This window comes from Watersipora subatra, chromosome 1 (genome assembly GCF_963576615.1).
Source record: "Watersipora subatra chromosome 1, tzWatSuba1.1, whole genome shotgun sequence".
Taxonomy (NCBI): Eukaryota; Metazoa; Bryozoa; class Gymnolaemata; order Cheilostomatida; family Watersiporidae; genus Watersipora; species Watersipora subatra.
The window spans coordinates 21,900,193-21,924,280 of record NC_088708.1 but is presented as its reverse complement, the minus strand read 5'-3'; the positions used below and the strand labels follow the sequence as shown (position 1 = coordinate 21,924,280).

The window sequence follows — 24,088 nt, the reverse complement described above, 5'->3', positions numbered from 1 at the left end:
TAAGCGTCGTTATTACCTCCATCGGCAAAATATTTTTGTCAACGACTGTTCTAAAGGTTTAGTGAAATTTGATTTATACTGCTATACGATGAATAGCACGGACTGGCCCGGCCACGGGCGCAAGGATTTTCGCCACGCACATACAAAACAAAAACAGCATGTTGTTTTGTATTTGCGTGGCGAAAATCCTTGAGTGCGTGACCCGGCTAACCCGTGATGATTAGTTTTCCGACGTTGATTCCGTGTTGAATTAACGTCGGAATGTTGAATGTTTAAAACGTCTTAAAAAATGTTGTAATCAAACGTATACGTTATCTTAGCTAAAAAAAACTATTCATCGTTTGAACTAAACACAAAATACGTGTGTACATTCAATAAGTATCCATTCAAAAAGCGTGAGTGATATACAATGTACCGTAAAACCTCGTAAAACTTTTAATTGAACTGCCTCGGAGTGTTGCTCTTAACGAATCCCAGGTAAAGTAAGGTAATCTTTCCATAAACTTCAAGAAAGATCGGCAAAATTGATCGTGGGTAAAACGCTCAAAAGAAAAAGATGTCTTTTCTTTGAGCATTTCAGCAACGATCAAGTTTTGCCAATGTCAATCTAAAAAACGTCCTGGCAATAACATCACCTCAAACAAACCAATCTCAAGTGATAGAAAAATCTCTATACTTTTTGATAAAAACGTTTTAAACTTTACATTAGAAGCATTTAATTTGAAACAAGCCATTTGTGCTTTTGATTTATATTATAGTTTGTATATGTTCATGTATCTACTAATAAATAAGTGAATACATGGACTTGTGACAGTGCTCTGATAACTTGAACACTCTGATAATTCGAACACTTTTGCTCGGTCCCTTGAAGTTTGAGTTATCCGAGTTTCACTGTATATAACAAGTAAATAAATTGAAGTTTTCTTTATTGACTTTCAGCTTATATTTCAACTTCAGTATTTTAAGCTAGAGAATGCACTTATTCTGGTCTGCATATTCGTGCTTGTGGTTAACTGGGTTCATTATTAAAAGGAAGTCATCTGTAAATGTGTAAGAGATTTATGAGATTTAATTTTGGTTTATTTATTTTTTGTAATTTTGAATAGTTTTTACCACACAAAGTGCTGAATCAGCAAAAGCTCAGTGATGACTGTAGCGGTGACTTATCTTTCAGAAAGCTTAAAGTAAAGGACTAATGCAAGATCTTATGGTTTAACAAAACGTCTATTATATATACACTAATTGCTTTAATTGAAATTAATTTTATGCACCAGCAATTAAAATATTGTTTATGAATATATTTGTAACAACTCTCATCAACTATAGCAGGTAAAGAGACGCTTCGCATAATATTACAGAATCAACACTAATAGTTCAGAGAAGTTGTGTGCACTATTTGAAGCAGGGCTTTCCGATTAGACGTGCAAGCTGTTGTCCGCCGAGGTGTAATTGTGAAGACGAAGAAAGTGTATTCATCATCGCAACACTTGACTATATGTATTCACACTTTCATCTTTTATAAACATCACAAGCAGATATCAAGTCTCAAAATGACCTGCACATTTCCCATAGCATGTTTCGATAAGATAATAGCAAAGAAAAGACAAGAAAAAAGTCAAAGACCATAAAGTGAGTTGTTGTTTTTATTTGTTGCTGCTGTGTGAAAACGTTAGACTCTTCTTAGAATGACCTAATAATATATTGTTTTTACATATGCCACATATGTGTTTTCATTGTTTTGAGCCTTTTTGTTGCACTCAAAACAAGGGGGTGCGAGAGTGCTCTCATCAGTTATAGTTCAGTCAGGTTTTGCGATGAAAATGAATAAGGTACCGATAAAAAAAAATCAATGACATTTAGGTTCTACGATTACGATTATTCATGAATGTGACTTACTAGGACTCATTGATACAATCAGACACCGATCAGCAGGTACTTGTAGCTATTCTCACAACTGATACACTATACCAACTTTACGCCAACCCAATTGTTAAAATTTTGTTGAACAAGAGCTTGCGAGCACAATTATCTTATACTACAAATTAAATATAATTTGATATATTAATTCAAAATGTAATAATTTCATAATATCTTGCCATTGAAACATTATTGGTAAACAAAAAAAAACTAACTAATGAACGCACTAGAAATACCGGAGTACCAGAGAGTGAGCTGAGTTTTGAACGATTTAGATAATTTTATAACATTTCAAAATAGTATATAACAAATCTACGTCATGTAGCTTCACTCGAGTTCAACTCAATACATTACGAAATACCTTGAGAAGCTCTTTCTCCGATTGAAAAGAATAGACCTTAGAACCAATGATGGGCGCACACGTATCAAGGGTAAAAACATTTCTTATAAAGGGAGTTTTTTCTCCTTGATTAGTCACCATATTCGCTATCTGTATGACAGGATCTTTGTCAGGCTCAGGAAATATACCTGAAAAATAGATTGACAATAAGTAAGGAAGACAGGCTTCAAATTGGCAAGCATGATAACAAAGTGAGTCAATTGTTACAAACTGAATAGATGCGATTGAATGCTACGCAATTGAATTAGTAATAGTCCTGAGGCTGTAACACTGCTTTAGTCCTGAGTCTGTAACACTGCTTTAGTCCTGAGACTGTAACACTGCTTTAGTCCTGAGGCTGTAACACTGCTTTAGTCCTGAGGCTGTAACACTGCTTTAGTCCTGAGACTGTAACACTGCTTTAGTCGTGAGACTGTAACAGTGCTTGAGTCCTGAGGCTGTAACACTGCTTTAGCCCTGAAGCTGTAACACTGCTTTAGCCCTGAGGCTGTAACACTGCTTTAGTCCTGAGGCTGTAACACTGCTTTAGTCCTGAGGCTGTAACACTGCTTTAGTCCTGAGTCTGTAACACTGCTTTAGTCCTGAGGCTGTAACACTGCTTTAGCCCTGAGGCTGTAACACTGCTTTAGACTTGAGACTGTAACCTGCTTTAGTCGTGAGACTGTAACAGTGCTTGAGTCCTGCGGCTGTAACACTGCTTTAGTTCTGAAGCTGTAACACTGCTTTAGTCCTGAGGCTGTAACACTGCTTTAGTCCTGAGACTGTAACAGTGCTTGAGTCCTGCGGCTGTAACACTGCTTTAGTCCTGAAGCCGTAACACTGCTTTAGTCCTGAGTCTGTAACACTGCTTTAGTCCTGAGTCGGTAATACTGCTTTAGTCCTGAGTCTGTAACACTGCTTTAGTCCTGAGTCTGTAACACTGCTTTAGTCCTGAGTCTGTAACACTGCTTTAGTCCTGAGGCTGTAACACTGCTTTAGTCCTGAGTCGGTAACACTGCTTTAGTCCTGAGTCTGTAACACTGCTTTAGTCCTGAGTCTGTAACACTGCTTTAGTCCTGAGGCTGTAACACTGCTTTAGTCCTGAGGCTGTAACACTGCTTTAGTCCTGAGACTGTAACACTGCTTTAGTCCTGAGGCTGTAACACTGCTTTACACCTTTTACTAAACCCACAAGTGTCAAGATATCCAATAGCAAAACTAATAATACAAAATTACCCGGCACAAGCTTTAAAATCTAACATAAGTATGTAATAACAACATGAATATGTTTATGTTTATTATTTGGATTCAAAATTGATAGCCTGAGAACCACACATAAAGTTATCTGTTCTTCACAAAATGGTAAAGACTCTTTCCCAGAGCGATTTGGAAACTTTTTTGATCATACCTTTACGGCCGGCGCATTCGATATCGAAACTGAGGATTCTGAAAGGAGCACATATGGACCATTCTCCTTCAGCTGGATGAGATATGAATTCTTCCACAGAAACATCCAATTCGATCTGACAGCGACATTCTTTGTTTGTACGGAGAAAGTATTTTTTTGCTGGAATCTCAATCCAGTTGCAGCCAGTTACATTCATGTCAACCATGAACCTAAATCAACCCATAAAATCACATGCAAACTACCCATCAGTACAAAACCACTCCAAAGAAAGCTAAGACATCCGCAATACATGCACATTCTCACGCTTTATTGGATGTAATATGACTGTAAAATGGCTGCAAATGCTTGATGAGATGTATAATAGAGTGATGCGTGGGTCCATTATCTAATATGAACTTTTAATTCTCATATATACTGAAAAATTTTAACTGCCGGCAAACAACTAACAATTCTGGGCTATACAACCCAAGTTGAAATAGCAATTCTTTTGAATTCGGAGTTATCCTTGAACATTTTGTGAGACGACAACTCCAGAATAAAAAATCAATTAAAATATTATTGCTTTTGATAACTAACAGCAAAGTAAAGGTGAGATTGGTAAGTTGAATCAAACATCCATAAAATTGGCAATAATATAGTATCATCATTGCATCACGTTATTGCATCACATTATTGCATGTCATTATTGCATCTCATTATTGCAACTTTTTATTGTACGTCATTATTGCATCTTGCTAATGCATCTTGTTATTGCATCTCATTATTACATATTTATATTACAATGACATTATTATTAAAATCAGGTAACTGTTAGCCCAAAACATACCGATTGATTGTAAATCTTTTTACATAAGAAATACTTTCTTTTTGTTATCTTGAGTTAGAAATACATTATATAAGTGTACAAGCAACTACCACATTACAGCACAAATATTCCAAATAAATCTTAACTGCGACCCCTAAACATACGGTGCAGTAGACGCCCCTACTACGTAAACCTCATTTTACGTAAATGCCATTAAATTAAAGAATTTATGTAGTTTTTGCATCATATTACGTAAGAAATTCCATATAACATAAGGTGTCAAGTCGATGCAAGTTTTCAAATTGGATTTGAACAACGAGAGTCCCATGGTTAGCCTTAAAAGTATTGTTTTTGCTTTTGATGCACTTAGAAGAGAAAATGATGTACAGCGGAATTATATATTTTTTTCATTTGATTTCAGACATACAACTTTTTTTCTTCGCAGCATGAACCGAAGAAAAATTTTAAAAATTGATTTACATTGACACTGAAGGCGTGCACTCCCCTATCTTATAGTAAAATTACCGTAATAATGGACCCTAAACCAAGTGAAATTGATCAGAAAAAATAAGAAGTTGTCGATACAAATCAATAATACTAGTTACTTACGTCATTAAATTAAGAAAGTTTAGTTTTTCCACTTTGAAGAGGATAAGAGATGAGTTTGGAAAGATCTTGGAACGGATTAGACTATTTACATGTATTTTACACTTAGCATTAAGATAAATTATTATAACGTAAACGCTTTCAGAGTGGATTATTTACGTTGTAGGAGTGTCTACTGTATAAGATGTCAAACAAGATATGTTCTACTATTTTTCCAGCCTAAACGATGCAAGACTCAATTTATAACTGTATAGTTATAACAAGATAAGAATAGATTACCGACTGTTACCGATTACCGACTGTAAGAATAGATTACCGACTGTTACCGATTACCGACTGTAAGAATAGATTACCGATTACCGACTGTAAGAATAGATTACCGATTACCGACTGTAAGAATAGATTACCGACTGTTACCGATTACCGACTGTAAGAATAGATTACCGATTACCGACTGTAAGAATAGATTACCGATTACCGACTGTAAGAATAGATTACCGACTGAGGCGAATGACCAATAATAAAACAGCACCAACATAAATGAACTTTTTTGTATAAATAATCTTCATCACACACCCAAGCATAGAAGTTATGTTTAAATTGTAAATATAACTTTCTTGTTAGCGTCCACTGTTTTCCATATTATGATAATTATTTATATTGGGTTAAAACAAACATATGATATGAGCACTTAAGCGCTTATAGGCTTATGCACTTACTTAGGGCTTATAGTCAGCGTTGCTGGGAATGTAGAAGATGAAATAATCACAACATTAATAAAAGGCGTATGTAATCATGTCTAATTCATCTATTTAGGTATACAAAATGATATTTGCACCTGAAACCTCTGCATACTATAATAGTAATTGGTTAAAGGTTTACTTGCAACGAAAGTCACATTACAGTTATTTGGTATCGAAAGATTCACCATGTCTTACTCTGCTGTGTTGAAGGTGCAAAATATGTGGAAATGTGATTACAAGTTCTTAAAAGCTCAAAAACGAATAGTTAATCACAGCAGCAATCACGAAAACGCCGCAGTGTGGAATCTCTTTATTTTGATGGCATTCACAAACATTTTGATTATTTTTTTGACACATGGTGTTATCCTGCAAATTAAAAGGCCAATAAAAGGCTCAATATAAAACGTCTCGTAGCATTAGTTTGTAACATACACTTCGAGTTTTACCGAAAAGCGCGTATCAAATATAGATGCTCGCTAATTTACAGTTTTGTTTCGGCTTGGTCTAATCGTATAGACGTAATTTGATTATGTGACCCATACTTCCTGCCAGACAACGCGAATATTTTCTGCAGCATTTTTCGACTATCATAGGTGACCAACAGGCTCGTCATGTTTATCAGAGGATGATATGCAATCCTTCAAGCTAAGGCTAAAAAATTAAACAAATTTTTAAGGTAGGTTTGGAGATATCAGTGCTCAAAATGACAGCATTACAATGATGATGAAATAGACGCGTAAGGACAATAGACATGGTTTTATTGAATGCGTAAAGTATATTTGTGAAAATATTTTGACGAATGAGGTTGCATGAAAGTGTAAACAGAAGCCACATCACATCTACATCACATTTGAATCGTTTTGGAAAGGTATTCCGATCTACGGCGTTTTCGTGATGGCTGCGATTAACTGTTCATTTTTGAGCTTTTTAGAACTTTTAATCACATTTCCACATATTTTTTGCACCTACAACACAACAGAGTAAGACATGGTGAATCTTTTGGTACGAAATAACTGTAATGTGAATTTTGTTACACATCAACCTTTAATAATACATTCATTGAGTGGCTAACAGGAAAAAAGCACATTATTGTAATAAAAAACTAAATGAAATTTATTATTTCCAATAAAAGTGTGTAACAACTGAATATTTTATCTCTCACATATTTTGAGGATGGGGATGTGAAACTGATTCGTTGCTGAAAAGCTGAACACTTATGTAGATTAGCAGTCTGACCGGGCACAGGTCAAAGGTCATAGTAACAGATACTTCCAAGGGCTTGTTGCTTAGAAGTATTTGTTACTACGACTTCAAAGTAATAGTAACAAAGACTATTACTTTGGAATAGTAAGATAGTCTAATGTGGTCAAACACACTACTCAAATACAGGTATATAGCCTTACCTGACTTCAAATTCGACATTTGACTCGTATGCCTGATATTCATGGCCAGGGTAACTTCCGAAAGCAAAGTCACGTTCAAGCAACCGTTTCGCGGGAGCCACAAACTTGGGCAGAGCTAAAGTTATCTTGAGAAACTGTTCCTTTTTGTTTCCATGATATCCATAAATACCTGCAGCACATGATAAATGTTCAACAAAACCTAGTAGCGGTGTTAGTAGAGTTAGTAGGGTTAGAGTTAGTAGACTCAGATTGCCTTCAGTAACAAATTGTCAAAAGATTAGGGCTGTGTAAAAAAAACAATTACAAAGAAATTGAAAAAAAAATGAAACTATAAGTCAAGTGAGCAGATAAATCAGAGCTAAATTCTTCTAATTAAAATGTATGGTCTGACTTACTTGCTGTATGAAAGTGCATACAAAAAGAGAAATAATGTAAAATGCAAAGATCTCACACTATAAACCTAATCTTACATCTACAGACTTTGAGTTAAACATCAAGTTGAGTGACAAATCCTCTATATTTTCTTTTGTCATGCTAAAAGAATCTTCTAGAAGCTATTAACTATATAACTAACAGGAGAGACTAAGACACATGTCATTTATAGATAACCAACTATAGAGTCCCGAGAAGAAAAGTATAGACTAAGTATGACTGGCTATACAACCTCAAATTGTAAATCATAAAATTACGGTGCAAGCGCAAACAATAATAACGAATAATAATATTCTATACATTTATCTGAAATAATCTTATCAAAAGGTAGTAAAATTGTTTGGATAGTCAGTGTCAGAAGTTTTTATTAATTAACAATTAATTTAAAGCTCGAATGAAAATGCAGAAGCCAGTTAAAAGGAGTTGTTGTTAGGCTATAGTATGATTTGATAAAAAAAACTTATGAAAGGTGCAAATCACTCTAGTCTAATCACTTGATGACCAGCTGGCTACTAGGACATTATTACAACTTGTATCAGCAGCAAGTCAATAAAAGGATCATAAATTCAGTGATACAACGTATGTGGCTGATAAGCAGTCTAAACCTCTTTAATGCAGGCCTTCTTAACTGATGTCTTCATATATAGACTGAGTAACAAACATATTGTTAATCAAATTATTATATACTCAAATATATATCAAATTATTATTAAAATATTAATTGATAAACTAAAATTAAAAATATATTATTATAAAATAATCATATGTTTAATCAGGGTGGACACGTTAGTAATAACCTCATTCGCAAACAGAATTTGTGAGCCCAGATAATAAAAGCGCTCAATCAACTTTTCAATATGCCGTGTTAAGAAGTCGTCCCACCAACCATAAAAGCAAATAAAATTTAATTGAATGACTGGTTGCGTAAACATTGCAACTCCCAGACAATCCATGGGCTACTCAAATAAGGACTCGCATAGCACCTTGCCAATGATATACCTCCTATATGTTATTGGTGACAGGGCTATGGGTATGTGAATGTAGTCTGGATTGTCATATGTAGGATGCCTAAATAAATGTGCTCGCGATAACTGTCAGGAATCCATCAGGCTGAGTTGAAAGAAGTTGTCACAGCGAATTATGTATTTCTTAATTATATTACTATCATATGATATTTTAAAACGGAGATTTCATGGTCCAACTACGACTATTTTCATTTTTAAACAGAAACGAATCAGCAATACATTGGCTCTTTATTGGCCGTTTTATTCTGAATTCTATTAGCTAACAAGTCAATTCACAGATTAATTTTCAACCAATAATCTTCTTACAAAATGTCTATCTGCAAATCACTTTGGGTAAACTGCTATTTCAAATGTTTAAAAAAATTAATCATCATCAATTATATCTGCAGCGAAACAAGGCGGACAAAGAAGTAACGCTTTGCAACACAAAAGAGAAGTAAGGGCAATACTAACTCTCCTTCATGAGCACATCGACTGCTAGAACGGCATGTGTGATGTTATCTTTGTTAGACCTCATGTCAGCTATAACCTTGGCATTCAGACAGCTCTACAAATATATATCTACATATACGAGACACTCAGTCTATCGTAAGTATTTTAGTGATGCTTTTTATGTTAGAAGAGCTTAACCTATAGACAATAGACAGTTTTTCATAAACTCAAGTTTGGCACCGAGCTAAGAACTGACTTGCTTCCAATGACATCAGCATTAGGTCCAACATGCAGGAGTCTGTTCACTTCTGTAGCGCTTGTATTTTATTGATGAATTCTTTTAAGAGGAGGTACACTTTTTACACTGTACAATGTTAGTGGAAAATGTAAACGCATTACGGAGCAAATTTTTTTCATTTTCAGTAACAACGGAAGGGCATGGCCAATGATCTTAACCAGCAAAGTCATTAGTTAAAATACAAAAAGATCAGATGATACTTTAATAGAATGTGAGTGAGTTTGTCGCTTAGTGCAGCCAACTAAGGAATTTCTTTTTTTTAGTCAAATTAATCTTGGAATTCCTGGATCATTGGCAATTGGAATCATTGGAATCCCTGTATTAGAAATCGTTTATCAGGCTCTGTGGTGAAAAATGAGACATTAGAACCTTGCGGCCAGGCTTACAAGGTTGGTTGATTGCTGATGTCTACATACATAGCCATGCTGGTTACTTAAAATTCATAACCAACTTTTCGATGGACCATATTTCTTGAAACGGAAAAATATTTCCAATCATATACAAACTGTAAGAATTATTAATTTGTAATTAAAATATACATGTACTATAAAAGAATGAGCAGCAGGGTTAGTGTTAGATCACATCTATTTAATGATGATCAGTGAGCAATCCACGCCTTTACTTGTTTAGCAATGAAACCAAGCTGTCTACCTCAGTGATGGCAAGGCTATTGTTCCTAGTTGAGATTTGCCCTCCATAAAATTCTGCTTAGAGATTTGGAGTCATTTTCTCCTATGTCACTTAATGGTCTAGCAACTTTGCACTACATTTGTGTTTGCAACTGTTCGTGTTTCCATCTTCACATCGACCGATAAATAAAAAATGCGCAAAAATGAACAGTTAAAAAAACGGCCGTAGGTTGGAATCCCTTATCTTGATGACATATTCAACTCGATGTGGCTATTGTTTTGACACGTGATGTTATCACATGAATTGAAAGGCCAATAAAAGGCTCAATATAACACTTTTCGTAGCACTAGTTTATGACAATCATTTTGGGTTCTACCGAAAAGCCCGTATCAAATATAGAGGTTTGGGTGTTATAGAGACGTTTCAGCTTGGTTTAATCATCTAGTCATAATCTGATTATGTGACCCACATTTTCTACCAAATGGCGCGAACTAATCCTGCAGCATTTTCGACCATCACAAGTGACCAACAGGCTTCTCATGTTTATTAGATGATGATATGCACCGAGCTAAGATTAAAAAATTAAATTAATTTTCAGGCTAGGTTTTGAGATATCAGTGCTCAAAGTGACAGCATTACAATAATAATAAAATAGACGCGTAAGGACAATAGACATGGTTTTATTGAATGCGTGAAGTTTATTTGCGAAAATACTTCGACGAATGAGGTTGTATGAAAATGTAAACAGAAGCACATCATGTTCAACTACATCACAATTTGAGAGGGATTCCAACCTACGACGTTTTTGTGATGGCTGCGATTAACTGTTCGTTTTTGAGCTTTTTTGAGCTTTTTTGAGCTTGTAATCACATTTTCACATATTTTGTATGCACAACACAGCAGAGTAAGACATGGTGAACCTTTTGATATCAAATAGCTGTAATGTGAATTTTGTTGCAAGTCAACCTTCAAGTTTTTTTCTGAAAAATCAAAAAACAAGCAAAAAAGACCGAAAAGATTGTGTTTTTATATTCAACTCAGAGCCTACTCTCACTTCTCTCTGTGATTAATTAATAAAATAGAAAAATGCAACTATTCACTTACTTCAAAGAGATTTCAATATAAATAAGAAAATCTGAAAAGAAAGCAACCTTGAAGTCCCAGCAGTCCTGTGAGACGAAATTGGGTGGTGCCTTGACATAGAAGTGTGGATGAAATCCGTGTACATGTGCCATCACACTGTGCCCCTCCATTGTCACTCCAAACATTCTTACGATAGGAACGGAGCCTGACTGTAGACCAGGCATCCCCGCTCGATGGTGGCCTAATGGTAGATGTATAGTCAGTACATACAAAAAGATCAACTCGTATTGAATATCGAAATCAAGGAGTCACAAGAGTTCAGGCTGAAATAAAGTTCTTATTATAAAATGTTTCGTTAAGAAATGTTTAGAAGCACTTTAAGAAAACCTAGCAGGGTATTTTACAAGGACATTGGGAATTGGTAAAAAAGAAAAGTCACTTCTGATAAACACCTTGAGATGCCTGGAATTAGCTGCGGTACTTCAAAATGCAATTGTTTCCGCTGATCAATATTTCAGCTCACAAATAGAATCTAATAAGAAACACTTGTTTTGGAATCCAAAAGGATGAATGCGAATGAATAATTTTACTAAAATGAGCATTTATGTCAATGATTGCTCATTAAAGGCATCACAGACATTAAGACCATCCAAAAAAGTTGACAACCAACAAGTCAAACGGCCAGTCTACAGCAGTGGTGAAAGACAAATAAAATTATTTAAAAAAGCTAGAGTTAATTACTGGTTATAGCAATTATGAAAATACATGACTACCTACCTACGTAGTAGTCAATATCGATCTGTTGAAAGATTATGGAGTCTTCTTTTTCGTCTATAGGCTTTTTGAGAGCAGGCCGTGATGAGGACGATGATGCAGCTGGCTCAGAATCTGGGCCTACGCCTAATAACACAAGAATATATCCAGTAAGCATATACTAGGGGGTATATTTATCTAGAGCAAAGTCTTTGCATTTTTACTAGGACATTGAGAATTGGTAAAAAAGAAAAGTCACTTCTGATCAACACCTTGAGATGCCTGGAATTCCATTTCTTCCTCTTCAAGGAGTGCCAACTCCAACTCAAAAGCAGAAGGGTCTTCTTCAACCTCAGCATCATCCCTTGCTCTCTTGGAAGACTGACTACCCTGAGAAGAGCCTGGCCGTTTGTTGCCAGCCATTGCCTTTAATTTGCCAACTTAGAGTTCCAAAACCTTAAAAAATCACCATGAGAAATTAATTTGTTAGTGTAATGGAGACCATGTCAGTTCTTTCAAATGATTTAAATATTCTTTGTAGACATATAAAAATGAGAGGCTGCTTAACACTTTGAAGTCTGGACCTGAGATAATTTAAGATGTTTTTCATCAGATCCTAAGCCCGAGAAAACTCGGCGGTGCAGTTTCATTTGCTTTCCCCAAATTCTGGTTGAAGTACAGTTACGAAGTCTTTGTTACTTTGTGCCTGATTTGGTTTTCAGTGTAACTCTGAAGGTTCAAATCGATTGGACTACTAATTTTTGAGATATCACTGAAACACTGTGAACATTTTAAACTGACTGGGAAAAAAACGGCTGCCTACAAGACATTAGTTTCTAATGAAAGACTGAGTGAAGTTCTTGCTAATGAAAGGTTAGAAATAAACAGATACAGATAAATAGATACAGCTGGAAAACTTACCATTAGCAAAAAAAGCTTGACACCAAAGCTAGTAGTTTTTTTCTTCATAAAAACATACAAACCACTTATCTGACTCAGTGTATCGCAATTATGTATCTACAGTTACCTCTGAAAGATCACTTTTGAGAGAGAGAGAGTGAAATAAGAGCTATTCGCTCTATTTTATTTTCACACCTTTCATTGTTTTCTACGAGCTTGAAGCTTCAAAATGATATTCCGGTCAAAAGAAATTGTGCTCTCCTAAGTGCTTTCAGTTGATGGAAAGTTGTTAATACAGTTCAGGATCAAGGGACATGCTTGTATATTATACAAGACCAGGCTTCAAAATGTTAATTATACTGGAGTTATAAGCTGTCAGAGAAAACAATTGGTTATAACAGAAAAAAAGAACGCAAATCACCAATAATAACAATTTTGCAACAGCATCAGGCAAAATAGCACAATAACCAAACCCAAGATATTTGGCAAGATAAATATAGGGTGTCATAATAAAATGGTTGTATGAAACAATGCTGCACAATGACATGAAAATAAAAGTGCTGTTGCACTTTTAGGAGCTCTAAAACTCATCCGTGAAAAAATTATATGCACTCAAGCTGCTTTTTCGGGAGCCAGCCAAAAACTAAAACTGATTACCGGCCATAAAGTCTTCCAACTAATGAAGACCTAGACTACATTTATTAAATATAGCACAAACCTGCCATAGTTGTAAAACAATATTAAATAGATTTCGTCACAGCTTTAAATGGTTTGAGCATTACTTCAGTATGATTTGGTCGAATAAAACTGTACAACTATTTTTTCAATACTATTCACAGTAAATTCGATAAAATTTGTGTCTCGAAGTGCTCTAAAGACCAAACAATTTCAAGGGAACATTGGCAAATACTTGTCAAAATATTTAATAATAAGGCAGTTGGTGTGCTAAACAACTCAGCAGCCAATGAGCTAAAGCTATGGAAATTCTTGCATGGATGTATAGTTACTTTCAGATGAATAAAACCTTTGAAATATTTATGCATATCTTGAGCAGTAGCCTACTCATATAGATGCATTAAATTGTCATTGTGTGCATTGCTTCAACCTACCTTATTAAATCTTTAATTTGATATATTTCAGAATGGGTAAAATTGCACACAAAATAATACATCATATAAACTATGATGGCTGCAATCCAGAAGTAAACGAAATCTGCATTACTTATTTTGTAGTACATTGTATATGGATACAATGCTGCAATCACCGAAAGATTAATGAGAACTGAACGGTGAAGCATGGTTGGGACAAGAGAGACAAAACCAATGCAAAATATTCTTGAGCCAATGAGCATGAGGATAGCAAAATGATGGAAAGCTGGTTATTCTCTGTAGATGAATGAGGAGGGATGGTCAAAATCCTTTCAATACTTGAAAATCAGTCTTGAGCTATTCTTGGTAGAGATTCTATTTTTATCATTGACATAAACCAGCTGGTTACCGTGGGACTTCCATATCATATTACCATATTACCGACTGACAGCGTATTGCTGTATGTATACAAAATAAGGCCATCAAAAACCTCTGATACAGCAAAGGTGTTATTGAAGCCACGAAATGAGAGGATTACTATATTGAGGTTCTGTAAAATGATTGATTTGATGGTGTGATTGGTTAAAGCATTTCTTACTGTCTAAACACATTAAAACTAAATTGAGTTTCATAAAAACGAGCATGTGAAATCACAAAATCATTTAAATATGGAATGCGACATTAGCGGTGCCTCTAAAAAATGCCTAGTTAGAAATCATACAACGTAAGATGGTGCTTAACAAGGTGTTCACATCATTTAGGAGGCAATATAAGCTTGTACAGCATGACAACCATAAAAGGGGCTGTATAAAAAAGGAAATTGCACATAGGCTATTAATTCAACTCTATAAGAGTCAACTTAGTGGATCAACAATAATAATGATCAATATGGGAAAACTAGGTAGAGGTTTCACCGTCTTTGATGCAGCCTATGTAGGATGATTTGCGCGAAAAAAATGAGTTATAAGCAAATGTGGTTAAGTACCTTTTGGTCTATAGTATTGTCTTTTTAGATTTTCCCACTAAGACCACACTTAACAAGTGCGTAAAATGAACACAATACCTTAGTACTTAAGAAAAGCGGTTCCAAATAAGATCTTTGTTTACATGTGTTTGTTTTTTGTTGTCTCTAACTTTATCTGAAGGTGTTAAATACTTTTTAAGATCATAATTTCTTTAGTGTATGAGGCCAATAAGAAAGATAAAACATTGGTTTATATACATGGTGTATAGGTGTTTGCTCTTCGACAAGTATTATAACCTATGCTATCACACTGGAACGATGGCTCAATAGCTTCAGCTTCACACCTAACAAACAGTCTATTGCGTTTTTTTGTTTTCCCTCTCCCTCAGAGACTCAATACCAGTATCTTCTCTCAGTTTTGCAAAGCTTATCTGTCCTTTGATGTTATAAATAAAGTGTAATGTTTCATTTTGTAGCTTCTCAAAACTGTTTGATGTATTTTACATTAATAGCTTGAAAAAAAGTTGGAGACAAAATAATTTTTTGTCTGTACCACTTTTAGGTTAAGAACTCATTAGTTTATTGAGTTCTCTAGTACATGTATTATGGTTGTTATAGTCTTGGATTTTGTGGTGAATGCCCTTTCATAGTTGAAGCCATCATACCAATGTAATGAATTTGAAAGAATTTCAATAAAGTGATAAAAAGTGATTTAATCATATTAGTGTTATCATACGATTGATGTGAATACTGAGAGCGTGATGCGTCTACTTCAGTATAACAAACTACGCTCAGACATAAGCCCAGAATATAAAGTAACGCTAATTATAATTAAATTGCAAAAAAAATCCGTCTTTTCAAAAACGCTACGATAATAGGATTAAAGCAAATTGATCTTAGTATAATCCAAATTGAGACATGCTTACAAAACATTGTTTACTCAGAAAATATTTATAATTCGTGATATGGATATATTGTCATAAGTGATCACAAATGCATATTTGAATTAAGGCATGTATAGTGAAAAGATTACATATAGTATTTCTAGTGCTAGTGATACAAAAATGATTTTAGGAATATGAGACAAGTCAGAAACTAAGTATTCCCGCCATACCCCAGAACTGCTTTGCGAGTTGTTGCCAACTGAAGGTTCCATTGGTTTATTTGGTAGGCTAAGCTCTCGTTCACAAAAATGGTTACGTAAATGTATAAAGACTGTGCGTAGATCTGTGTTGTGCCGTCAATATAATACCTCGCTCGTCGACTACGTGAACCAAGTAAGGACATAACTAACGTTTCAAATAAAACTTTTTATTATAGTGTTTCCGCTTTTTTGTTGCATTGGCGACGCATCCTCAACGATCGAGTTATTTTTTCAAACTGCGCGTGTTATGTCGATACTAATGGTGCTGTGGCAAATGGCCAAAAGAAAATTAAATCATTCACGGATGTAAAAAAATATTTATAATTAAGGGGATTGCTAAATAAAATATACATATTATTTTATTTAAAGTTAGCCACCCTTGAAATATACATGTAGTGTATTATAAAACTTAGAGCGCCGATGACATAACTTGCCAATTATACGTATCAACCAATAATCTTTTGTTATTGAAATTGTATATGTTATTTATTATTTAACAACATGTTTAAATAAAATCAAATACTAGTGTTGTTTTTTTCATATTTTGTCTGATTAATCGCTCTCAATAAATGAGACGTTGTGGTTAAGGTGACCTTTTAAATGTATTTTTATTTGTGTTTTGTTTGATTGCTCACATTTTTTGTGTAATATGTGCTACTTAATGTAATTTACTTACACATGGTATTATGCAACGTTTTGATAGTATGCTAGCTTGTTAGTTTACTTTCTATGAGCATTTGGCTATTGGGTTCATATAATGTCTAAAATCTTTAATAAATAATTGATCTTTTAGGTTTAGAACATAGCTATGACTTTAACAGTTATGACTTTGACTATAATTACAACAAAGCTGCCTATAAATGGCAAAAATAATTGCAACAATAGTTTATTGATGTCATAATTTAGAATTGCACTCTGAAACCACAATTAATTTACAACTTCGATGCATTGCTAATGAGAAAATATTCAGTCATGCACCATTGTTTGTAGCAGGTAGGGCTTCCGCATTTTCACTGTCATGGAAACTGTTGAGATATCAAAGCAAAAGCCAGTGAAGAGCCAGAGTATGGGAAGAGAAGGTGAAGAAGAAGGAGGAGAATCAGGGTTGGACTGGGAAGCTATCAATGAATACATTGTTGAAACCGAATACGATGCAGATATTAGCTTCAAGAGAGTCTATCATGATGCCACAACTATTGTTATTTTTATTAGAGTAAGTCAGTCATTAGTGCCGTTATCAGTATCATTTCAAGCTTAGTTTATGTTGGTTTGCCTAGAGTTTTCCTCTCTGAAAATTTTTATAAATGTATCTCAAAATGGTTACTTCAAAAAAACTTCATGTCATCATTCACACTCTAACACAAAGAATTATGATTTTGCTGATGAGCTTGTCACCGTCAACAGGGGTACATAAATTCTGTCATGGTTGTCATACTTTGAAATAAGGTTAGTGGATCAGGGTAATAATTGAGCTTGTTGCACCGTTTGAAGTATGACATTAATAGTTGCATATATTATATCATAGGGCCTCATTTCCTTGTTTTTTGTAGCACTTTTTGTGCTTCACTGCAAAAGAATATGTAGAAGATTTAGCAAAGATACCTAAACAATCATTGGAAGACAAACGAGTACGTCTCGTCATTATAGGTTGTGGAGAGACTAAGTTTATGAAGGTAAGATTCCAATGCTTATGAATGATTTGAAAAAGATCTTTAGGTTGTGAAAAAAGTGAAAGCATCAGCAGTTGTACTTACATTAGAGCAGTTATGCGTTCTTATATCGATTTCATAGTTTTAAGATGTTTAATTGAGAAGCCTCTAAAATATTGAGCAAAAGTCTTGTCTAACACTAAGCTTCTTTGACTTGTCATGTGATGTTTATATTATGATCGTTTCTGACTGCTTTTTTTGTTATTAACCAAAGTTAGGGTTGGGAAGATGCAACCGCCATGCTGAAAATATTGTGGATGCACCTTTTGATAGTTTTCTGTAATGCTTTGTGTATTAATATGCTCATTTTTGACAAAAAAAGCATGGTATGCAATAGCATATACTAATTACAGAAACAATACCAACAATGAATTTAACAGCCACATTGACGTTGAAAAAGTAACTTAATATTGTTACACTTTTTTGGTTAAACAGAAATTCTCGATACCGCAGTAGTACTGGCCTCTGAGAACACAGGAGCGATCATATCTAGTGCATTCTCATTCCTTAAACTGTTTGTGCACTTTTATTTTTTGCTAATAACCTCATTAGTGTGTTTAAGGATGTAATAAATGTGCTGGCAGCTTTGCAGCTAATAATGTATGTGTAGGTCTAAACATTTTCAGATTGGATGCTTCTTCTGGCACTACTGATTACTTTTGAGGAAGCTCAAATGTCAGCCTGCCAATCATAGGCTGGCCACACTACCTATGACTATTATTCCAAAACAATTACAACTGAAATCATTTGATACCTCTACAACAGAAAACAGCCATGCAGTGTTCTCAATAGTAAAAAAAACTGCAGAGGAGCAGCCGTGGTCCAGTGGTTAGGGTGCTGACTTATGATCACTAGATCAGTGGTTAAGTCACATAGGGACCATTGGTGGTGTTAGGAAAGGCATCCAACTACCATTACTCTTGTGTCGAATCTGGTCAGAACGTTGGTAGCTAAAATGGCTCCCCATCCGCGCTCCATCGTGGATGAGGAGGCGGGCTAGCAGCTCTGCGGGTCTAAAAACAAAACCTAACAAAGGGTGAAGAAGCTCCTCTGCGAGCCAACGGCCAGCTAGCGAGAGATGGTGCCCCAATAAACACACCCAACAGAAGGCAATAGCAAACCACTGTTGAAACCTGCCAAGAGAAGGCATGGTTACAGGAAATGGGGGAGAACTATGATTGCCTATGTCCTCACAGAAAATGGCACTCAGAGAGAGATAGTAGAAGAATTATCTGATTGATAGTCTTATTTTTAGCGATTCCGGCGAGACACAGGCTACTGGGCAGAATTTTACACTGACAGAACAAGGGAGTTGTACAAGCTGATGGGATGCAAAATTTCTCCTGATTTGGGGAATTTGGCTGTGAGCAAGCATACCAAATCTTCTTTTATAACTGGAGTTGTCCGCTCTGCTATTCGTTCAACAGCATTTCCTGGAGAGCACCAGGGAGACCTAGAGCAGCAAGGCGGAGCCTTCATTTTAGGACCAGGTGATAATCCAATTTATTTAACAATGAAGACTAAGATTTGAGCCCACACTCTATGGCTCTGCATATATCAAAACCCAAGTTGTATTTACATATAATTATATATAAAAAGATTTTTCTGTCATGCGACAACCGGGCCACTTCAGTTTGCCAGCTGTTTGTTCTTTGATAAAAAAGCCTACTTCTTTTCATAGACTGGTGAATCTTTATAACGTCGTGTTGTAGTTTAAGTGTTTAGGCTTTCAAATGTGAACAATTTCTACTTATCATCATCACCATATCACAGTTTGGAAACAAGCTCTATAAGTAGTCAAATTTATCAAGAATTTATTTTAGGTTGTTTAAGCTTTTTAGCTTGTAGTTTGTTGTTTTACCTCACATAAAATGCAGTGTCAAACTAAAATTATCTCACAAAGGTAACAGTAAAGCAAATATGGGGCCTATTTTATTGTACAATCAGATTCAAAATTTTGGCAGTATGCTGAAATCTCAAGCACTAACATATTGTTACAAGCAACAAAAAGCCTCCTATTTGTTCCGGCGGAATTATCTTTGAAATGAAAAACAACTACCTTATGTAACGTTGGTAAGCTAGTTTAAATGCCTTTGCAAAACTTTCAATTCATGTTTTATAACACCAAATTACAGAACTTTCTTGTTTCATGTGTAACAATACTTATCATTACTTATCTTGACAGACGGCGGGATATTTTAAAGTTTTAACAAGAATTAGCAGTTAGCCCGGTGTTGCCCAGTATTTTTTTAATGTTCAATTTGATAGCTCCCAGCATCTGTGGAGATTTTACAGCAAAATGTTACACTGCTTTCATGATAACAATCCATGAGCGCATGTCCTTAATACACGCCAAGGGCATTCTTGTGCTTTTAATCAAACCTGTGTTTAGAAAGCTGGTTCTCCAGTTTTCCGTTTTCTCTGGAGTTTTAATGTGAAATAATTCTGATGACCTGATGAAAGTTATCAAGCATATGCGGATCAAATTTGGACAAAGTCGACCAATAAATGTAGAAACACACTGCGTTTATGCGGAGTAACAAACAGACTCACACAATGAAAAAATGATGTTTGTTATATACCATATATGCATTATATGTTGAGATCATTTTTTGGCAAGGAATAGTTCAGTGCATGTTGCTTAGCTTGTATCAGCCTGCAGTTTTGACTACGGCTTACAGACTGCTTGAGCTCTGCTAGGCATATTCAGCCTTGGCCTATTATCACAGCTCAAGTCCGTACTCACTGATAAGTGGCTTATTTCATATCATCGTTTATGTTTGTTAGTTAGCATCATTGATTATTCATTGGATGATTATATGAGCTGTGCAGATAGTGCATGGATTGCTAGTAGCTAGATATGACATCATTGCAGCATTGCAAGCACTCGCTCTCAACTGTCACTTTGATTATTAGTTACACCGCGGTAGAACAACTTAAACAAATTGTAGTTGAAATTTGAGTTTTATCAAAACTAAAACTAAAGGTCTCTGCAAAGAAGGTCAATTATTTATTTAGTAGTAAAACGAAAATATCTCTGGTTTAAATTAGCCAGAAGCTTGGCATTGCTCAGAATTTTTCTCAATGTTAGTCAGATAATCGGCGGGTCGGTGCTTAAGAGGCTGGTTTTCAGGAACCAGATGGAGTTTAGCGACCCAATATTTTTAGCAACTTGGTAGAAGGCATGGAGCAGATGCGTGTGAAGTTTGGATGATATCGGGCAAAAAATGAAGAAGTACACAGCATTCATGCGGAATAACAGACACACACAATGACAACATGAAATTTATTTATGCAGATTTTCATTTTAGGCTGCTGATGCAACTTACAGAAATGTTTGTTGGAAATCCTTTTGCACGAATTTCTCAGCAGCCTTAATAAGAACCATGATAATCCATTTAACAAATGTAAAGTGATTTTTTTTAATAAATTTATGATTATAAAGTGTGAATTTAGAAACTCTTCTTTTTACATTAGCTACATGTATTATTAGAAAAAGGGCAGACAACTCTTTATATTGTAATTTATCAAAATTCGTTGAAGTTGAAGAATTGTGGGATACTAACATAATACAAATTTTCAGTTCATGTAAGCCCATTAATTACCTTGTTACGCAATCATATATACTGGAAGATAGTTTTTTTCGAAATATTTTTAGCAAAGTGTGATTTAGCAAGTGAATACTATTGCTGGAGTGCTATCTGTCGGGACATGTTCAGACAGATAGCACTCAAGCAATAGTATTCATTTTAAAATCAGTATGATGAACTCTTGTTCTAACCAGACAGCAATTTGTCGAATATCGGAGATGTACTAACTGTTGTAATGGTACACACCTGGTGGAGGTTAATTGTAAAGAAAATTATGGCACATGCAAGCTACTATGAATGCTCAATATTGGAATTTTGCTGCATACTGTCCAATTGTTATAAAAAAAACTACCTGTGCCTCCCGGCGTTGCCCGGGTATTAAAAATCAGCTTATAAACAATGAGAAGTGATGAGAGTTGCGTACCACTTGCTATTAGCCTGGCACAATGCCAATGAAAAATGGTATTAAAAATCAACTTATAAACAATGAGAAGTAATGAGAGTTGCTTGCCACTTGCTATTAGCCTGGCACATTGCCAATGGAAAATTCCAGTAAGCTTGCTAATAAGGGCTTGGCTTCTACCGTAATGACGATACGCCGTGACGTTGCATCAGGGTTGTCCAGCTACAGCTATTCTAATAGTAGTTATAGCTGGACATACCGAAGGACGACAGACTTTCAAATTTATATATATAAAATTTTTACCAATTAATTTGTTAGTGGTTGGTGCTTAATTCCAAATCTTTTTACAGGAGAAAAGTGCCATTTTGCTCACATAGACAGAAATGGCTCCGACCATTATCCTATCAACAAGCTGCTGGACATGGTGGGCGTGCCCAATGTTAGGTTTGCTAAGGACAGCGGAGTCCTTACCGTTTGATAAAAATGGGGTATAGTATTCACAACTTTCTTCAATGCAGTGATATATTCTAGCCCTTCTGACATACAACCCACTCAGTGCGTATGGTATATTTAATATTTTTCACATGATATTTGGACTGACTTGTGTGATATGGTCTTTATTTTTCTTCAGACAATTTTCTTTATATGATATTTAGAATAAACTTGCCTTTTCTGTACATGCTTCTAATTTGTCAAAAGTTTGTGTGCCAACATGTTTTCCTTTTATATTAGTGTTGCTCATTAGTTTAAATGACTTGCTAACAAAAAATTTTCAAATTTATATATTCAAATGGTTTAATATTTATAACCTATTTAACAAACAATCTTTTAATAGTCATATTGTAGTGAACATTTGTCACGTGATATTTGATAATTTTACTGACTGTTTCCAAGAGGTGAACTGTGAGTTTTAATCGTTTGTTCTATTCAGTGGAATGAATAAAACTATTTGCACATCACTCAATGTTTTGTAAGGTGAATATAATGAGAAGGCTGTATGTGCCAGATACGTTCTGACAGGAAGCATGGCTATTTGTACTGGACACGTTTAGACAGGTAGCACAGCAATTTGTTCTGGACATGCCCAGACAGAAATTCCAGCAATTTGTGCTGGACATGCCCAGACAGAGAGTCTAGCAGTTTGCGCTGGATATGCATAAGCAGGTAGCACAGCAATCTATGCTAGGCATGTCCCGACAGGTAGCATGACTATTTGAGCTGGGCTTGCCCAGACAAATAGCACAGCGATCTGTGCTGCGATCTGTGCTGCACATGTCTAGACAGGTAGCACAGCAATGTGTGCTGGGTATGTTCAGACAGATAGCACAGCTATTTGTGCTGGACATGCTCAGCCAAATAGCACAGCTTTTTGTTTGCTGGACATGTTTATACAAGAAGTAAGGCTATTTGTGCTGGACATGTCCACACAGGTAACACCGCAATGTGTGCTAAATATGTCCAGACAGGTAGCACAGCACTTTGTGTTGGACATTTCTAAACAGATAGCACACAAACAAAAACATTCTTTTCAAAATTAGTATGCTGAACTCTTGTTCTAACTAGAATGCTGGAAGAAAGATAGTACAATATCATCTCTTCTAAGGGAGTTATCTCTCCCCTTCCTGTTTCCCATTGAAATGCAAAAGGATAGAATGTGGCTTATCCTGTGATATTGAGAATGTGTGAAGGTTGAGTCTTTTTTTTTTCTTCAATATTTTGCTCAATAAGGACGCTGATATCTGCATATTTTCACAACAAATATTCTATTGAGTGTTACTAATTCATGCACTCATATATCTAATCGCTCCCACCCAATTCGCGGATCTCTGAAACAATCGCATTTTAAATTTGAATAATTTTCAGAGCTAGAGTAATCAAACAGCAATTTCTTTGTTACGTAAGCCTTATTTACCCATTGGCTTGCCTATTATTCTAGTCAGGAATCATTGTGACAGTCAGTTGACACACACTTACAAGAGCTACTAATCCTTCTGGTATGTTTATAATTATGTTTCTAGTCAAATACGTGGAGAATGTTGAGCACTTCACACTCATTTTGTTGAAAGACTGCATTGAATGTCTTTTTATGTATGTTTAACTTTGCTTGGTTTGTTATTGTAAAACGCTCACCATCTTACCATTGCGCAGTCAATGTGAAGTAAAACCTTTTATGTGCTCGTGGAAGATATGTTCATCCTTCAATGGAGTAGTCAGCTGAGGTTAGCTGATAAACAGTGGCATTTCTTTCTGACTTTCTCCAACGCAGCTGATTTGAAAATATAAAAAGATAAAGAGTGATGGTACAAACATGTTCTTAGCTCACTCGTCTAGATCATTTAGTAAAAAATATTTTTAAATGATTTTGTAACAACTGAC

General features: G+C 35.3%; 2 protein-coding genes across 3 annotated transcripts in view; one reads left to right on the top strand and one right to left on the bottom strand.

Annotated features, from left to right (window-relative positions):
* LOC137409002 (DNA polymerase delta catalytic subunit-like) overlaps positions 1 to 12,365 on the bottom strand; it is an 84,197-nt gene extending 71,832 nt beyond the window's left edge. For both annotated transcript variants that reach the window (XR_010980265.1, XM_068095534.1), the window contains exons 1-7: positions 12,187 to 12,365; positions 11,939 to 12,061; positions 11,230 to 11,402; positions 9,172 to 9,265; positions 7,262 to 7,430; positions 3,705 to 3,913; positions 2,279 to 2,445 (exon numbers count right to left, since the gene is read on the bottom strand). Coding sequence is in view for 1 of the 2 variants with exons in the window: in XM_068095534.1 (XP_067951635.1) it covers positions 2,279 to 2,445; positions 3,705 to 3,913; positions 7,262 to 7,430; positions 9,172 to 9,265; positions 11,230 to 11,402; positions 11,939 to 12,061; positions 12,187 to 12,337 (1,086 nt within the window). In the remaining variant the exon portion in view is untranslated. The remainder of the gene's footprint in view (positions 1 to 2,278; positions 2,446 to 3,704; positions 3,914 to 7,261; positions 7,431 to 9,171; positions 9,266 to 11,229; positions 11,403 to 11,938; positions 12,062 to 12,186) is intronic.
* Positions 12,366 to 17,028: 4,663 nt separating this feature from the next.
* LOC137410529 (peroxiredoxin-like 2C) lies at positions 17,029 to 22,569 on the top strand. The gene is made up of 4 exons (XM_068095962.1): positions 17,029 to 17,223; positions 17,561 to 17,683; positions 18,975 to 19,209; positions 22,063 to 22,569. The coding sequence occupies exons 1-4, from the start codon at positions 17,029 to 17,031 to the stop codon at positions 22,188 to 22,190; spliced, it is 681 nt and encodes a 226-aa protein (XP_067952063.1). The 3' UTR covers positions 22,191 to 22,569.
* Positions 22,570 to 24,088: the final 1,519 nt, after the last annotated feature.